Source organism: Cotesia glomerata, linkage group LG8 (genome assembly GCF_020080835.1).
Source record: "Cotesia glomerata isolate CgM1 linkage group LG8, MPM_Cglom_v2.3, whole genome shotgun sequence".
Taxonomy (NCBI): domain Eukaryota; kingdom Metazoa; phylum Arthropoda; class Insecta; order Hymenoptera; family Braconidae; genus Cotesia; species Cotesia glomerata.
In genome coordinates this window covers 9,954,791-9,974,686 of record NC_058165.1, presented here as the reverse complement: position 1 = coordinate 9,974,686, position 19,896 = coordinate 9,954,791, and the positions used below count along the sequence as shown (strand labels likewise).

At 27.0% G+C, this 19,896-nt stretch overlaps 1 protein-coding gene across 1 annotated transcript in view; it reads right to left on the bottom strand.

Annotated features, from left to right (window-relative positions):
- The window catches only part of LOC123270430 (echinoderm microtubule-associated protein-like CG42247), a 58,077-nt gene that overhangs the window by 37,454 nt on the left and 727 nt on the right, over positions 1-19,896 (bottom strand). The window contains exons 2-3 of the mRNA XM_044736461.1: positions 14,967-15,991; positions 14,149-14,326 (exon numbers count right to left, since the gene is read on the bottom strand). Of these exons, the coding sequence (XP_044592396.1) occupies positions 14,149-14,326; positions 14,967-15,793 (1,005 nt within the window). The 5' untranslated portion in view covers positions 15,794-15,991. The remainder of the gene's footprint in view (positions 1-14,148; positions 14,327-14,966; positions 15,992-19,896) is intronic.

The following is a 19,896-nucleotide window of genomic DNA, read 5'->3' as shown; positions in this document are numbered from 1 at the left end:
CACAGAACAAAAAATTATACTTCAAAAGTTTCTTATATATTTTATTATAATAAACGACGATAATAATTAAATGGTTACGTAACGATTCATCCGCGACATTTCATCCACGGATGATTGATCCACCCGACAATTGATCCGCACGAAAAATGATCCGTGATTAATTTTCGGATAGACACCGTGTTGTACCTTTTTATCATGGTTTTTGTGTGTATTTATCTAAAAATAGGCCAACACATAAACTATAAATATTTAAATAAATTTTTGTATAAGAAAATAATACCGAATAAATTTTGACAATGAGAAATAAAGCCTTTAATAAAATATTGTACAAGAAATTATTGCTGAGAATTTTTGTCGCGAGAAATTTTTACATGAGAAAAAACAGACGGTCACCATAATTAAGAGAATAAGGAAAAATTTCACTTCAGTGTATTTATATGGTAAAATGAGTTTTTATAATTAAGTTTAGTATCATCAGAAAGGTCTTGAAGAGAATTTGTGCTTTTTCACGGTTTTATATATATTCCAGTGACAGTCAACTTTTTATCTTAAGTTTTTGGAGCAGTTTTGAATAGTTTGTTGGTTCTATAAATTTGTTCCATCACATTTGTCCGTTAAATTATTTGTAATTGATCCTGTCGTAACATTATTATTTATCAAATTTATTTCAAAAGTATCCAAACTATGTATAGTATGATCATAAATATCAAAAAATCATTAAGCCAAAGTTTTCTTATTCATAATCCGTAAATCACGACAGTCGCATCACGGTAGTGACTACAGATTGCTAGTAAAATAATAATTTAATAAGTTTTAGTACTTAAAAAAAATGAATTTGATCCTTCAATCAATATTAATTTAAATAATTTTATACTTCAATTTTGTTTTAAGAGATACATCAAGATTAATGTTTAATTTCATTTCATTTCAAGTATTAATTATATAAAATACTAGCGAATCCAGCCCGCTTCGCCGAGCTAAAGCTTAGTTTATTAAATAAAGTACATATTTCAATACATTGTAATTAATTAATTCTATTGCAATATGTCAACCATCATTCATCTTCGAGTTCATTTTCTTCAAGCTTTCTCTCTAGCGGGTGAAAATTGTTAACCAAACTCATAAACATATCAATTATTGTAATATCTACTTTGTGATGTATACAAAAAAATATCGGGTTCATCTCAACATCGGCGATCAAAGTACGACGCAAGGCTTGAGCATATGCTCAATACAATATTGTAAATGTGGATAACCTGAAAATCGTATCAATTAAGAAAAAGAAGAGATAATCATTTTAAAATTGTTGTTTTTGATCGCAAACTTGTATTTTCTATAGTTATAATTATGACTTTATATGTAATTTATCGAATTCACTTATATTCTACCTGATGTTCATCAAATTTTAGACCCTGATTCAGAAAGATGATTTGAAATAATTACCTTCATGTTAATTGTATATCTATATAGTATTCAAATACGATACATTCAAATCATTTTAAATCATTTTAAATCATTTCAAATTATATTTCTTAATCAAGGGAATTAACAGCTCAGAATACTCTTTTAACATCATCAAGTAGTTCACATTATTTTTCTCGACGGTAAACATAAAATATTTTGTGTTCCCGGATGTTCTTAAGCCAATTATATTTGAAATTACTCCAGCAAATTTTGTTCAGGTATAAGAAAAAATTACGTTTAGTTTTGACAGACAAATATTGATGTTAAATAACTAATGATATATTTGAAGTTAGCTGATTTGCTTTTTGAATAAATTATATTTTTTTGTTTACAAATGAAGATTAGTTATTTCTCTTATTTTCTTATTTAATATAAGTTGTAAAATAACTCACTAAATTTAATGAGAAAACATTTTATTGCCTTCATCGCCGCATATAAAATTTTAAATCAGTTGATCGCTGTAGAACTTAATGCATTTGAGCGCTATCTGATGGTAATATTTAATAACATGGACATTATATTTACTTTCTCCGTGGAAAAATACATGGTCGTACCAATTTTTATGACAATCGGTTGAACGGGGCGGAAGTCGATACTTGACAGCACCGCCTGGTGGCGAGTTACATCAATGGGCATAGCATATAAACCTTCTCCGTGAAAAAATACATAAACATACAAATTTTCACAATGATCGGTCAAATAGTTTTTGAGTTTATCGATGACATATATACAAACATCCTCTTTTATATATATATATATATATATATATATATATATAGATTTGAAATTTCTTAGACTGAAGATCATCAAAGTCCAAAAACTTCTGCTAAAACCACAGAACTAAATGAATCGGTTGAAAGCGGGCTAAATTCTCGTACACGGATAAAAAAAAAAAAAAAAAAAGTATCTTAACTGAGAAAAAAAAACATTTTAAACTAAGAAAATAATTTTGAAGAGTTTTATGATCTTGAATCAAGAAGAAAAATGATTGATTCAAGTAAAATTTACTGAGACCAAGAAAAATACCTTAGTTCAAGAAATTTTCTACTTGATTCAAAACAATAAAATTCTTTATAATCGTTTTCATGGATCAAAAAGTTTCCTCTCAAATTAAGTTATTTTTTTATAAGTGTAATTTTATATAACAATGAGCAGGATTACTAAAAATAATCAATTAAATCATTGATCTATTCATTATTTAATAATTCATAATAAATTTAATTAGTAATTACTATAAATTTTAGACACAATCAATTAATGAACAAAAGTAATCAATACGAAAGAAAGGAATGATGTAATGAAGCAACTTGTTTGACTTAATGCACGTGTTTTAACGAGTAATAAGTCTTATTCGCGCTGTCACAGCAATGCTGACTTGCTGCGGTACTTAATACACATACATACATACATAGATACATACATACAAATTCACATATGGTATAAATGTCTATTTACACGTTACAGCAACTTATTATGTTGCGCCGACGTATGTACATCTGTATAGTGATTTTAAGTCACGCCAACTTTTGTTTCAACATTTGTGATCTTAAAAAACTCTATATCTTCCCATTTTACTTATTTAATACGACATCGTTCACATTATTTCTACGTGGCTACAACTATAATCTGATATCGTATAATTTATTCCAAGTAATCCATCATCCTAACCAAAGAATAAAGAAATTGCTAATTATTATTTTTATTTTTTATAATCAAGAATTTTGTAAGGATTAATTACTACTGATGATCTCCTGAGATATACTTAGTGGTTTAATAACCAAGTGAACTCTAGTTGAAATATTGATTATTTGTATTTTACAATTTATACATTAATTTTATTATTAAAATTTGATCTTTAATGTAATAAAATGATTTTCGATTTACCCCCAAAATATTAATTTATGGAATAAAAAAATCTTTTTATTCATACTTAATTGCTTATTATAATGGGTTCGTACTTTTCATCACAATTCATTGGTTAAAAATGATCATATCAATAATAGTAGAAATTTTTACAACAATATGTAAATATGACTGTACTAACAAAGTTATTGATACGGTCATTTTTAACTAATGAATTATGATGAAAAGTACGAATCAAATATGAAATAATAAGCAAGTATGAATAAAAATTCTATAAATTCATAAAAATGAATTGCATAACAAAAAATGTTTTTATAGAACAAATTCTATAAAAACATTTTTTATTAACTGAAATGAATGATTTATTTTTCAAATCAAAAAATGAAGAAAGTTTGGAACGTCCAAAGCACGACTCATAATGCTCATTTGATTGTAAGAAAATAGAAAGAAGAATTTTATTGTTATAAGTATAAAAAAAAGTTTTCTGTTTTCTTATTAACGATGTAAATCAGAATTTAAATTGACATTAATTTTTCTTTTGTTTCTATCTACTGTAAGACTTAAAAAAAAAATTAGACGTACTTTTTCGCGCAGGTGCATCTTGTGTGATTTAAGTACATATAAAAAATATACAGATATACAAAATTAGTTAAGTTCTTTTTATTGATTATGAATAAACAGGACCGAATCTGAGAGCGAATTTATTGTTCTGGCGTATTCTCTTCGGCTCTAAAATAATCTTTTAAAAAAGAAATTAATCCAAATAATGGCTTTTTCTTCGAGTTATTAAGTTTACGGGTTATGGAAATTTTTTTACTGTTGGATGGGAAAATTTTTTTTATATTTTTTTTGGTTCTTAATACATCCAATCAGTCTTCAAAAGTAACAGAATTATTCCTTATTAAATTCTCTATCTGATGATGTGTAACTTAGTTAAGTTCCGTGGACAAACGAGAGTGTAACAATAAAAACAATAGCGAAAAAGAGGCAAACAGAATTTTTCGATCGTAAAACACACTCTAATACTTCGCAAGTATTAAGAGGTGAGATATTCAGAATAATTTTAAAGTATTAATGAAATATTTGTTATCACATTGCAATTTTAACACAAACACGAGTCTAAGATATTAAAAATGTAAAAAATAGAACTTTTTCAAATATTGTCTCTTTAAAATAATAAGTTATAGTCTCAATTATTTTTTTAAAAATCATTCCTTTGAAAATTTCGGTAAAATTTACTGAATTATGAAATCTCAGCTCTTACGAAAAAAAAAAAATCAACGACTGACCCTCACAATATTAAAAATAAATATAATAATTTTTGTTAGATATAATCAAACTTGTGTACTAGATACATAGTAAAAACGTCGATTTTCATCGTCCTTAATTTTCTAAAATCATAAAAAAAAATTACGAGTGTAATTTTCCGATTTAATCGCTCTGTCATTTAATGTAACTCAAGTACGATAGAATAAATTTTCATAATTTTACATTCAACGTTTCTTATCTTGAGCGCAGTTTTTAACATTATAATGAGATAAAAAAAATTACAGTCTAAGTATTTGACATAATCTCAATAACACGACACTTTTTTATCATTTTAAGGATGAAGTCCTACAAGAACACCAATGCAACGATAAACTATTTTTAAAAAATTCATTTTAAAAAGAACATAAATTATACTACTCATTAATAATTAATAAATGATATTTGATGGAAAATGTGGTTAATATTAATAATAAAAAATTAATTATTCTAATTTTTCGATTCGTCGAGAAAAGAGTCTCTTCGTGTTACACGAAATGTTAGTACTTTCGTGGTACAAGTGATTAAATGCAAATAAGATGCTTATACAATTGCTATTAAAAAATGTTTGAAAAATAGAAAGAAAAAAAATGAAATTAAATCACCTGTTAATGTTTTTCGGTATGAGGGGATTTTTATATTAATGATATATTAGCGTGTTCACATGAACGATTGCATTTTATATAAGATAGTAAAAGACAAACAGATTCATTTCATGGTTTTACAAGTACGCAATAAATAATTTTTTTATTCATTTTTCAGAATTTGAGAGAATCTAAAGTTACTGAAGTTTAATTAAAAAATTATAACTTGTAAGAGTGTCAACAACACGAGATGTAATCAGTCTTCAAACAAATCGCGGCATATAAATTCGATCGATCTTCGTCCGGACTCGCTTGTTCGATCAATGAAAAATGCAAAAAACTAGTATAGTATCTCGAGTTTTAAGTGCACTTAAAATTATGAGTCCCCATAAAAGGCAAACATAAATATTCACAAGTAAATCTAGCAAAACACTGTTTAACGACACTATTCGAAATACAGGTTAACTAAGGGCAAAATTACAGGAGTCTCATTTCATTATATTAACGCTAAATCTCATGTTAGTTTATGTATATGTGTATTCCATAAAATAAAGGAGGGTGTAACGTAACACGTAAGCGGAGATTTAAAGATTGAATATTCACTTGTGTTGATTTGACAGATTGTCACGCATAGCAATTAGTAACGTTATTTATTTTCATGATGAGTGATAAGATATTCTTTTGAACACTGCTATAATGTTAAATATGTCAATGATTAAAATGTCTCAATATTTTATAAGTATAATTTCGATAAATATTGACATTTTTCTAGTGTCCCTATTCTTGTTAACCCTTATCTTTCCTTAGTATCAGAATGTGTAATATCTCAATCGTTCATTCTTTAACCAAAAACAAATCGATTTTTTAACTTTTCTGAAAAAAGTAAGGTCATGTTAACTCAACTAAGAAGAGCTTTATTAAGCAAAAATTAATTTAAGATAAAGTTATTAAAAATTTATGTCATAGTAACTTTCTTCTTAAAAAAATGTTTTTTTTTTTATTCGAAAAAAAAAAATAATTTTAGATAGACAGCTTACGAATTGTGATCCAAAATTTTTTTTTCCCAAATCTAGAAAACTTTTTTTCAGCAAGAAAGCTACTGTAAGAAAAATTTTCATCTTCAGCTAAGAAATAAAATTGTTGAAAATTTTTAACAAATTAATGGCTGTTTTACAGGTCTACTCATAAAATCTCTACTCACAGCTATCAACGACATCTGCACTCAATTACATTTTTATTCGAAATCATATTCATTCAGTCACAACTTTATTCAATCAAATCTTTACTCTGATTCAACTGTACTCAATATTACTCGCTTTCAGATAGAACTTTAATCAGTCACAACCTTACTCAAATTCAATAGTAATCAATTACAACTTTGCTCAGTTTCAATTGTATTCATTTTCAAGTCTATTCACTGAATTTTTAACTCAGTTACATCTCTATTCACAAAGAATTTATTCACTTAAATTTGTAATCATTTATAATTGTACTCAAGTTCATCTCTACTCACAAATTTATGGTTAACTGATAAAGTAAAAATTCGTAAGTAGAGATGAACTTGAGTACAATTGTAAATAAATTCTCTGTGAATAGAGATGTAACTGAGTTAAAAATTCAGTGAATAGACTTGAAAATGGATACAATTGAAACTGAGCAAAGTTGTAATTGACTACTGTCGAATTTGAGTAAGGTTGTAACTGATTAGAGTTCTACCTGAAAGCTAGTAATATTGAGTAAAGTTGAATCAGAGTAAAGATTTGATTGAATAAAGTTGTGACTGAATAAATATGATTTCGAATAAAAATGTAATTGAGTGCAGATGTGGTTGATAGCTGTGAGTAGAGATTTTATGAGTAGACCTGTAACACAGCCAAATTAATTTCTTGTTACAAAAATGCCCTTTTTTAAAAAAGAAAGTTTTTTCCTCAGTATAAAAAGACTTAGATACTTTGCGACCTTGACATCACGATATATACACGGTGTAAGTGGATATACCGTGGACACACAATGTATACACCGTGTATTTGTTCCATTTGTACACGGTGTATTCTCGGTGTATCCACGATGAAATCATCGTGTATCTACGGTGTAATCACAGTGTATCCATGCTACATTCACAGTGTATTTATGGAATAATCAATGTGTCTGGGAAAAAATGTTTCCGTGAAATTTCATGATTTTTTTTAGGCCGCAAGGGGTACGTAACATGAAATGCTATCACAGAGAGCACCAGCCGTCTACTAAAACGTTCTGAGTTCGATTCTAACGTTGAACTCAAAAAATAAAACTGTTCTTTAGAAAATTTTTTATGCAATCTTCATTTCAAATCTCAATTTAAAAGCATTGTGTAGTTATTGAGTGCCAAAGTAACGGAGTGATATTCCTGTCACCTGGTTACCCCTCTTTATTTCTAACGGGCGCCACTAGAATTTTACAACTCAGTTTCCACAACTGGAAAGAGTAACAACGAGATCTTAGAGTTAAGAAAAATTACGGTTAGGTGTACAAACATTATTTTACAGGAAAAATAATTTACATTTATATAATTAAGAGAATGAGGAAAATTTTGTCTTCAGCGTATTTATTTGATAGAATAACTTTTTTTCGGTTCAATTGAGTATTATTGGAAAGGTCTAGACCAAAACTTGAACCTTTTCACGATTTTGTATATTTTATGGTGATAGTCAATTTTTTATCTCAAGTTTTTATGTCAAGTTTTTGGTGTCGTTTTAAATAATTCATTAATTCTATAAGTTTTTGTCCGTCATATTTTCTATTAAGGTAGTACAATGATTGAACTTTCGTTATAATGAAGTTATTTGAAAAATATATTCGTAATGTAAAGGCATATTTTACATATACTCTTATAGGCAGTTCTGGGGGATTTTGAAAAATTCGTTAAATCGAGGAATTCATTATATTGAGGCTCGTTATGTTAAGGTTACACTGTATTAGTAAATTATAGTATGATAACAAATCGACTAAATTTTTGAAAAACTCGAGAGAACCAGTAAATAAAAATTCAGCTTTTAAAGTTTTAGGGTTGAACATCAAGTCTTATGAAAACTGATAGTTTTTATTTTATTTTACTAATATTAAAGTTCCGATTTCAATAAAAATTCAGGTCATAAAAAGAAATGACATAATTGGTTATCGATCCTGTCAGCAATACTAATTTCAAAATTTATTTCAAAAATATCCAAACTACTAACATTATAATCAAAAATAAATTAGAATCATAAAGTTAAAGCTTTTTGAGTTATAATTTTTTATTTTGGATAGTTATATATTAACTGTATATTGCTCATAAAGAAATCCTTTTACGAAAAATATACTCTCACTATAACTGCATAGTTTTAGAATATTTCATCAAGAGTTTCAACTAAACCATTAAAAAAAACTAAAGGCCAAATCTAACATTAATTTTTGACTAATCATTCTCTTATTAAATTGATTTACGAAAACCTTTAAATTTTTTATATTAATGTCTGTTTTATCAAACTTTATACATTACTGAACATAAATCATCTAATATAAATTTACATACAGATAACTTAAGGTTTGGTATAATCAAATTCAATAACAATTAAAATGAAATTGTTGATAATAGTTTTTAAGTGGTACATAATTCAACCCAAACAAAATGTCATTCGTGCATGAATGAATAATATTAAATGTTATTAGAGATACTAACGGAAGCATAGGGTTCGTGTAATAAACGGAGACATCGATGCTTGTACCAGCAGTATCATCCTCACTATAAGCCCTAATAGTAAAACATATATAATCCCAGTACGATAACAATTTAACATTTAAATAATCAAAGGTGCAATTAACTGAGACTTTGATATGACGTAAATCTATTCACCTGTACTACCTACAGTAATAAAACGTTCGTTGCACTATCAACACACATTAAACATAATAACAATATTCTGTATACACGGAAGAATAAAATATAAAGTGCAGTAAAGAGAACTTAGCTTAGAATTATTCGATAAGAAAGATGAATAAATTTGCGATGCGTCGAATAAATCCATCGAATAATATTGCCACACTACTCATGTCATTATATATTGCCATGCATTAGAAATTTCTTAGAGTTCCTCGACCGCAATTTCATACCTTTATTATTCTCTCTGATCTTCTGTGCTGATACACAACACTCATTGTTATTATTTAGAATAAAAATTCTTTACGTATATAATTAGTTTTACATTTTTATTTAGATTTAAATTTTAAATAAATTACTTATTTCAGACGGTTGGGTTGGAAAGGGTCGTTTATGAACTATTTAATTTTTTAGGGTTGTAATTTTACTGTCACCTGTATCAATGGTTGGGATCTTTCAAAATTAGCATACTGATTTTCTTACAATAGTTATGTTTATTTATTCAGCAATTACTTGTAACTCCCTATTAAAAAATTCAAGGAATTAAATTATAAATAAGAATATGACTTATATGATTTTTGGAATTCGAAATTTTTGTAAATCTTGAAGAGTGACATTTAGAATATTAAAGTTCACGAAATTATGAAGAGAAAAAAATTGCATTGGTAATTAAAGTTTTCCAAATTCAAAAATTAATAATTATATCATAATGATTTGAGCTAACTTTCTATAAGTAGGAAAAGGAAAAATAACAAAATAGAAAGTAAAAGAAACACTAAAACAAGAAAATTGATTTTTTTTTGTCCCAAAAAAATTGTAGATATAACAAAAATGAATCTTATTCTGAAAGCATTTACACGCCTGTGTAAAAAAAATATTTATTCACTATAAATTTCATATTAAATTTGGATTTTGAAGCTAATATGAATTTAGCATAAAATCATCCGGTAATTATTTAAAAGTGAGGTCCATCCTATTTTGGGCCATATCTAGGTAAAAAATTAACATTTTCAATTTCTTTTTTTTTTAATTCTGCTTGTTTTTACGATGCATTTATGATGAAAAATATCGTGAAAGAAAAAAAATAAAGATTTCGATAGCTTTTTTGCCTTCAAAAGTTGGATAAAATTTTGGCTCTCATGTTTTTGGATAAAATTTCTATTTTATCTTTTTTTGATGTTTTTGATATATATTTTTTTTTCTCTTGAAAAATATATAAAAAACGAATAATTAGAAAAAAAAAGTTGAATATTACAATTTTCTAAAAAATTTATAGATTTTTTTGAAAATTTGTTAAAATTGTGATAATCAACTGTTTTTTTAAATTGTTCATTTTTTTATGTATTTCTAAAAAAAAAAATATATATATGAAATCAAATAGAAAATTCGTTCAAAAAAACGAAAATTAAAATGGTTGACCCGACCCCACTTGTAAATATTTATCAATCATTCTAATTTTTTTATGAAAATGTAAAAATTAAAAAAAAAAAACAATGAGCCGAATTTCATGAAATTTATTTTACACTTCAAACGCGGATTGCAGATTATATAGAAATTCTTACATATAAAACTAATTAGCCGAAATATCTAATCGAATTTTTGAGATACTGAAAAATCCTATTAACAAAAAAAAATTTATGAAATTCGGCTAATTATTTCTATGCTACATTTTTACAAGGAAATTATAATTATTTAATATCAAATGCATCATAAAGTTATATGTATTTAAAAATTTTTATTTTTATACATAATTCATGATCAATTGAAAAAATTTTTTTCACGCATTTCATAGAAATTCAATGTTTTCACGTTTAAAAATTTATTTATACTGATGATAAAAAAGTTAACTTGATTCAAGAGTAAAATTTTTAAACTAAGTACATCAATTTGAAGAGTTTGATAATCTTGGATTAAGTAGAAAAAATTGCAAATGATATTCTTAATTCAAGAATTTTTCTCTTAAATGAAGTTAATTTTTTTATTAATAAACTTTCAAATCAAATGGATTTTGCAACTCAATTTTACAAGCTAATTAAAAATAGCAAAATCTTTTAAAAATTACATTTTGAGGATAAACACAATTGTTAAATTTCTATTTAATCTACCACACAGAAAAAAATGTTCTTGAATCAAGTATATAATTTTGAAGAACTTAATCTTCTTGATTTGAGTAGAAAAATTCTTGAACTAATAAATTGTTCTTGATTTAAGGAAATTTTACTTGATTCAAGAATTTTTCTTGATTCAAGACAATTACCCTCTTCAAAATTATTTTCTTGGTTCAAGAATTTTTCTCTCGAATCAAGTTAATTTTTCTTTCAGTGCAAGAATTACCAATTTGTATATTGTCAAAAATTAATAAATTTCCACCCCAAATAAGCAATGAAAAAATTCTTCCATCACCTCCCAATTAATATCAATAATAATGAAACGACATAATTAAAATAAAAAATCAATTAAACATACAAGTACAAAAAAATATAAAGGTAAAATTGTCCAAGTAAATGTATTGATCCCCGAGGCTGACCGGCGGTCAATGAGATACGGTCTCTCTTTAGTTGGGCTTGCGGTTGTCCTGCGCTCTACATCAGGTGTATATGTATACCTGTAAGTACACAACTACACAACGATTTAATATGTATTATTGTACTCTATAAACCTCTCTGAACGGAAGTTAAGACCAAGACCAGCCGGCCTTCCCTACTGCTAAGGATTCTTTTGATTCTCCCCTTTCACGGTGATTCATGTCCAGCCCTTGAACAATTTTTATGCGTGATTTAAGTACCGGGGTCTCTATAAACGCACTAATTAAAAAATTTTCTCAATGTTTTAGAATCAAAATTGTCAATTAACTCTTTTGATTTTTGCTACAACTAATATTTAGTTTTTCAAATAAATTTTATTCACAGTTATAATTATAACCGCTTATATAATTAGTTTTCGAACTAGCGAAACTCTTTTTTATAAATCAACATGATTTATTGTCTGTACAAATGATAAAAAATAAATCTGCAAGTAGAATGAGTACCGCGCAAGTCAGACACTCCCCACTTAACTATTAAAACTCCCCCGTTTACGCTAAGCGTTAAATTTAACATAATCATAATGACATACTCCCACTCTTAAACATTCACCCCACTGTCGTTGACTTCTCGTAGCCACGTGCTGCAGGTAAACATATCATCATCACTATCACCTTTCAACAACAGTACATTAAATTATCTTCAATATATAATGTGTAATATAACGCATGATATTTTTCCCCCTTATAAATATGACATAAAAAGATTTGTTACACTATCTATTATTTATTTCAAGAATAAAGCAAAGCAAACAATAACTTTTTAATGTCACTTTAAAATGTCGATAAAAGGGCTGAAGCTAAATTGAAGGTTTAATAGACCAGTATACCAGTTAATTCGATATGATAACGCCGAACCCATTTAAATGGATTACTGAGAACTGACCCTGATCAAAACCTTTTTTATTCCGGTATACATTTTTTTAGTTACATTCTTTGGGTGCATTCTTTATTATTGACTTTTAGTCACACCCTGGCCAACAAATTGCCAGATTAGGTGTAGGCTTACGATCAATCACGATCAAACTCATTTTACTAAATCATAAAAGCTTGCAAATCTTAATAACAAATCATTCTTCATTCGGGTTTAGTTAATTATGTTTTATGCCTGCTATTACTGACCATTAGTTTTTTTTTGTTCCTTTTAGTTTTTAGATGTTAGTAGCTTTATAATTTTAAAAAATTTTAACATTAAAAATGTACGTTTCACTTGAAAAAAATTAGTCGCTTTAATTTTAATAAACTAAGCACAGTTTTTGTTAATCAAAAGTTTTTTTAATTAGAAGAAAATTTTTGTTTGCATTATCTATTTTATACAAAAATTGAATTCAATATAAGTATATTCTTCTTTAATTAAAAAATTCTTTCAAATTTACCAATCTGTTTAAAATTTTTAAATAACTGATTTAAAGAATCTTTTTGACCAAAAATTTTTTTTACCATAAATTATTGATGTTAACAAGAGACATTTTTTTAAATAAAAAAAAAAATCAAATTAGAATATATTAAATTAGGAAAAAAAATTCTCGTAACTAATTTAAAAATTTTTTTAATTAAAATATTTCGATTTGATGTTTATGAATACTTATTTAATTTCCCCAAAAATTGAAAAATTTATAATTGCTACTTTAGACTCATCATTTTTTCATAAATTTTTTAATAAATATAAATTTTAATATTTTAAAAATATTCCCTAAATAAATACCATTAGTATTTGTTTGAGAAAAAAATAATAACAACGTTTAATTTTATGTAAATTAAACTTCTTACTAAAGAACAAATATGAATAAAGATGATAAAAATATAATTATTTTCCCTGATAAAAAAAAAGTATTGAGACAAAGAAAAAAGTATTGAAAAGTATTGGTTTTCTAGTTAATCCAATACTTTTTTCTTTGTCTCAATACTTTTTTTTATTCAGGGTTCACATGATAATTATACCAAGTAAATTAAAACAGCATATCTTCTTATTAAATAAATAATCGGCAAAAAAAAATGAAGTATAAATTAGCCTAAGATTGTCCAGAGAATAATAATTCCTTCTCTTTTTAATTCTCTCTTCTTAGCAAACATACAAAGTTGCGTGTGGCCTGTTTTACGTTAAGTTGATCTGGGCCAGATCAACACTACACTCACACTTGCCACTGCTTTTTATAAAGGTACTTTCCATTAAAGAGGTTATTATACGCAGCATATCTTATAAATTCCCAACTATTTTTTACATTTAAATTTCTTTGTCTGCGTGCATAATGACAAGTACCTGAGGGTGAGGATTTACAAATCTAAATTTTAACCCAGTAGATGAAAGAGCGTGTGAGACTCATGAATATTAAGACTTTGATTAGCAGAAAAATATTAGGTTACTTATTTTATTTTGCTGTAACTGTTTCAACCTATCGCTTGAATGTTAAATAATATTTAATTTTAATAAAACAGTTTTAAGAAGATAATTTTACCTTGAATGTTTTGTAGCTGGACACAACATATGAAGCACCATCTTCAAGCTCGTCAAGATTGAGTTTTCTGTCACCGTCCATTGAAAATATATGCCGCGCACCTCTTGGAAGGTCCAGACGCAAGGATAGTCGATCGAGAAGTGCTTCCAATGATCCAATGTCTCGTCCAGGTTTGAATCTAAATTTAAAATAATTGAATTAGTGTCAAGGTATGTAAACATAACCTAAAATTTAATTTTACTATTTTTGTCATCAAAAGTAACTTCTAAATATTTAATTATACAAAAATTTTTATTTTCATTTTCAATTATTTTTTATTTATAGGTTACAGCGAAAATTGGAATGAGTTTGATTATAGCAGACATGAGAAAATTTTTAAATTTTCAATTATACAACAATTAATTAGTGTCAAGTGTTAGGTAAAGTAAACATAACCTAAAACTCAATCTCACTATTTTTGTTATTAAAGATAACTTTTAAATAAATTAAAAAAAGATTTTTTAAATCTTAATTAGCATTTTTGATTACTTTTCCTAATCTCATTTTTTTTTTGTTTCAAATATCAGCAAGATTTGAACGACTTAATATAATCAACAGAAGAAAATTAAAAAAAAAATTATTCGACAATTCAATCAACAAAAAACTGTAAGTTCTGATATTTACATTTTCTCCTAATTTTATGCAAATTATATTAGTTAATTAAAAAATTCTAAAAATTGACAAACATGTCTGCTAGATTCACAATGACAAGTTAAAAGAAGAAATACTCTACAATGCAAAGTTAACCCACTAAAGATTAAAATGACGAAGAAACTTACCTAAATTCAACTCCAGGAAAGTAAGGATCTCCATTTTTATAAAAAGTGACGCGTCTAGCCCTCCAGTATCCAAGATTATTGTACCTGGTGGTAGTAGTGACAGTAGTATTAGCAATCGAGTCGTGTCGGCTCTTTGGCCTGGGCTCCGGTTGCTCAGGAGGCGGCATGCGGGGACTGGAGGGTCTACTCTGCCTCCAGTAGCCGCCCATGCCACCTCCGGTGGCGACGTTTCCACCACTAAATTCCCCAGTTTCTGGTGGCGGCATCCCTACCCCAATGGGCATCGGAATTGTAGAGGAGCCACGCGCCGTCTCGCGTCCCGCCAATTCTTGTCCCATTTCATTAGCAGACATCCTTGTGCCGTTACCAATACTAGCGCCGTCACGTCGTATCTCTCTCACTACTTCGTCTTCCTCGTCCTCGTCCTCCTCAATCCGATCCTCTTCGTGCTCGTCCTCGTCCTCGTCGTCCTCTTCTTCCTCCTCCTCCTCTTCGTCAGAGTCGTCGTCAATAACGTGTTTCTCGACGACGGCGTTCTCCGACGAGCTACCGACGGTCTTTGCTGCCGATCCAATCCCTCGAGCTTGTGTCTTCGAAGTATCGTCGCGGTGTGGCGCCTCCTGTATAATTTTGTCAGAAGTATTTGAACTTGCGGTTGTTCCTGCGCCTACTCCTGGTGATGAACTTGGTACTCCTGTTCCTGTTGTACCGGCACCTGAAGCGCTACCATTCATACCGCCATTTTTCATCGATATTCCATTCAATTCTTCATATTGATTTATACGAGAGTTTGCTCGGGATGATTGTTGATGAGTCATTGCGATCATTGCACTTTTTTGGAGGTTATCTTTTACTAAAGATAAGATCAATTGTTTGTTTTTCTTCTCTAAAAACTTTTCTTCTTTTTATTAACTTTAATTATCATAGTTAATTATCAATCTTTCATTTAGATAAAATTATTTTCAAAGTTGCGCAGAAAAAAAGTTCCATATGATTTGATGTTTTGATATTTCTTCTTTGTTTCACTGTAAAGGCCAATGATAGAATAATTAAAAACATAGAATTTATTTTCATCTTACTTTTTTTATTTGAAAACTTTTTAAGATGTCAATAAATAAATAATAAATTAATTCATATGCAAAATATTATCAAATAAAAGTAATTATGTAGAAGTGTAATCTCATATTTTTTTGCTAATAAGTAAAAGGCTTACACTGCTAATAAGTAAAACTTACACTGAGAAAAAAAAATACTTTTATTAAGAAAATTTTTTTGATACAAGAATTCATGTTCTTGAAATTTTTCAAGAATATATATTCTTAGCTCAAGAACTTGTTAAATTGATTGAAATAATTTTTATTTAATTTAAATAAAGCTACTAGAATTTCAATTTGCGCGCGCAAACGCGCGCCTGACTATAGAGTTTTCATATATTTTCATGCTTATGATATATTCGACCAATCACGTTACGAATAGTTTGCTTACATGATATATTTTCATATTTTTCATCTAAATTATAAGAGTGGAACTAGAATTCAAATTTGCGCGCGTAAGCGCGCGCCTCATATTTATGGTCATGATATGTTTATGTGTAGTTTATGTATATTATATTCACTTTCAACTAATCAGAATGAGAATAAATATTTTCAACCAATCACATCACGAATAAATTGGTTTCACATACATTTCATCTCAATTTTATTATGGGATTTTATTATGGGATTATTATGGGATTCTCTTGTTTATCTATTATCCAAAGATAAATATTGATGCTCTTATTTTCAGAAATTAATATTTAATAATAGAATATTTGATCGTCATCGAATTTCTTGAATCAAGAAATTGTCAATTGAGTAAAAGTATTTTTTTTCTCAGTGTAGAAAACAAAATTAATTAACGTTCCAAGTTTATCAGTTTTAGATTTCAAGTCCAAAACTATTTAGCTTTAATTTTTGATTAATCAGCAAAATTTTTAAAAGTTTTCGACTTCAATAAATTTTTGTTTGTGATTCAAACCCGTTCAACTTAGACCTACTATTCTTCCCGAAATAAAATTTCTAAAAAATCTCAAATCTTAACTTAAGGAAGTTCGAGCGAATCTAATGTAAAAAATAATTTCCAACTTTGAGTTTTGAAATTAAGTATACGTATAAATAAATACGTCACCAATGAAGTCACCGAAAACGTGATTTTCACTATTTTGATAATTTTAAAGAGCTGCCATTTCTAAACTTATTGATGGATTTCACTCATCTTCGAACTCATCCAAGGTTATTATCTATAGAATATGTGTAACAAATTTCATCTAGATCCGTCAAGAACTGTAGACACAATCGCGGCAACATCCTGCGTTATATTACATATATATATATATATATATATATATATATATATATATATATATATATATATATATATATATATATATATATATACATACATATATAAATTTTTTAACTAACGTTATTTTTGAGCTTTACTCGACTAGTTAAGAGATATTACGACAAAATTCCGAGTAAATTCCAACATGAGGACCAATGCAAAAGATTGATTTCTATGAAATCTACCTAAAAACTATACACAAGAAACTTGGATTATTGCAAAATATAAAAACAATTTAATAATAATACATTAGCGGTATAATTTTTGAAATATTTAAAGTCAAATTTTATGTTTGTAACTCGTTTACCGTCAGCTATTTTTTCGAATAAAGATTTGACAACATCGCGTCAACAGCTGAGAAAAAAGAAAAGGATAGAAGTATAGTTACAGAGAGAGAAATGTTTAACTCACACATTCATCCACGTCTCTGTTATGGGTATAATCAAGCGCGCTATTGCCAAATCTGTTTATTTATTCCGGCAAGTAATAAATACGAAAGTCATTTTATTACTTTACTTTATTAAATAAGTAAAAATCATCAATTATTAAATTGTTTTAATTATTTTTAATTAAAATAAAGAATTTTGACGAATATCGGGAAGACTAAAATTAAAAAAAAATTTTAACATTATTTTGACTCATTAGTTACGCTCGAACTTCCTTAATCATACCTTTTTCTACACGGAAAAAAGTAAACTGTAATAAATAAATAACAGTCGATTTATAATAAGTAATGATCAACTGCTAAAAATTACCATTTCAAACAGTAAAATCGTGATTTTACTACTCACTTTATAATATTTACCATTTAAACGTTACAATTTACTCTTTACATGGAATAAAATACTATTTCAAACAGTAATATTCGTTATGTAAATGTCTAAAATGTTTAAGTATAATAATTAACAATTCAGACTTTGATATTTATCATTTCGTAGCTAAAAAATGATCTTATGATATGTAAAAAGTATAAAATAAAGTTAGTAAATTTCTAATACAAGTAACGTCAATATTTACAAAGTAAAATGGTAAATTTTAAACGCAACGCTAAAAATCAAACTGTAATTATTGACTTGCTTGGACTGGTAAAATGTATATTTTAAAAGTATAATTTTTACTGTTTCAAATGTTAAATTCTCCCAGAGTGAGACCCCCTTCTCTTTCATCTGAGTTCCCCTTCTCCTCATAATATCGACTATATATTGAAATGGCAATTTTTACTGTTTGAAACTGTAATTTTTTAAGATGAAAGAGTCATTATTTACTATAGTGACAGCTACTAATCACTTATTTTGGATATTAAATTATACATTGTGGCTTTCATACTTTATACATTAAGTTCTGTAATATTTATATTTTTGCCACCCCGATGTCCGCTTTACTGTTTGAAACTATAAAAATCAACCGGAATCCGAGTGAATATTACAGTTTACTTTTTTCCGTGTACAATGAGAAAAAAATTTCATTTGAAAAAATGGGCATTGTTATGACAAGAAGTTAATTTATTGAAAATTTTAAACAATTTTATTTCTTAGCTGAAGAAATAAAAACTTTTCTCACGGTAATTTTGTTGTTGAATAATATTTTTTTTGATTTGAAAGAAAAAAAAATAGATAGATAATTTGCGAACTTTTATTCAAAATTGTTTTTTCCTAAATCTAAAAAACTTTTTGTCAACAAAAAAGTTATTGTGTGAAAAATTTTGACTTCTTCAGCTGAGAAACAAAATTGATGAAAATTTTCAACAAATTAATTTCTTATTTCAAAAGAAAGTTTTTCTTTCAGGGTAACGTATCAAATCGTTAGAAAATTTTTTGGAAAATTAATTTAAATAATTAAATTTAAATTGTAAATCGATAAAAAATGTTATTCTTTTCATATACACTAAGTGAATACATTAAAAAAATGTTATTCTCAGCTAGCCTCCTTAATAAGGGTTTTGTTAAGATTAAAAGAAATTCATTTATTTCACTCTATTAATTTCCATATTTTGATTAAAAAAAATCCTTCGAATTAATTTATAATATATCAATTTAAAAAAAATAAGTTTAATAAATCATGGTGGTATATACAAATAAAAGTAACAATACAACTGAGCTAACAGTAACTATAACGTGACACATCAAATTTATGTAGGGGACTTTTTATTAATGAAAATATTCTAATACAATTGTTAACTTATTCTTTCAGTATTTTAATATTTTAATATTGTGTTACAACGAATTACTCAAAAAAAAAAAAAAAAAAAAAAATATTCATGTTTCAAAACAATTTTTATTTAATATATTATTAGATTAATCATAAAAAAATTTAATCTATTTTATTTTATGTAAAATTTATTAGAGAGAATATATAATACATTTGAAAAAACTGTTAACTTTTCCGCAAAAAAAAAACTTCTATAAACTTAAGCATAAAAAAATTAATGACCGGTAATAAAAAGATCTTAGAACAAATTCCAGTGATTACAATTCACGTGTCTCGTAATAATCCTAAGTACGGATCGATTGACTACTCATGACTCAAGACAAAAAAAGTAAGGCTTTTA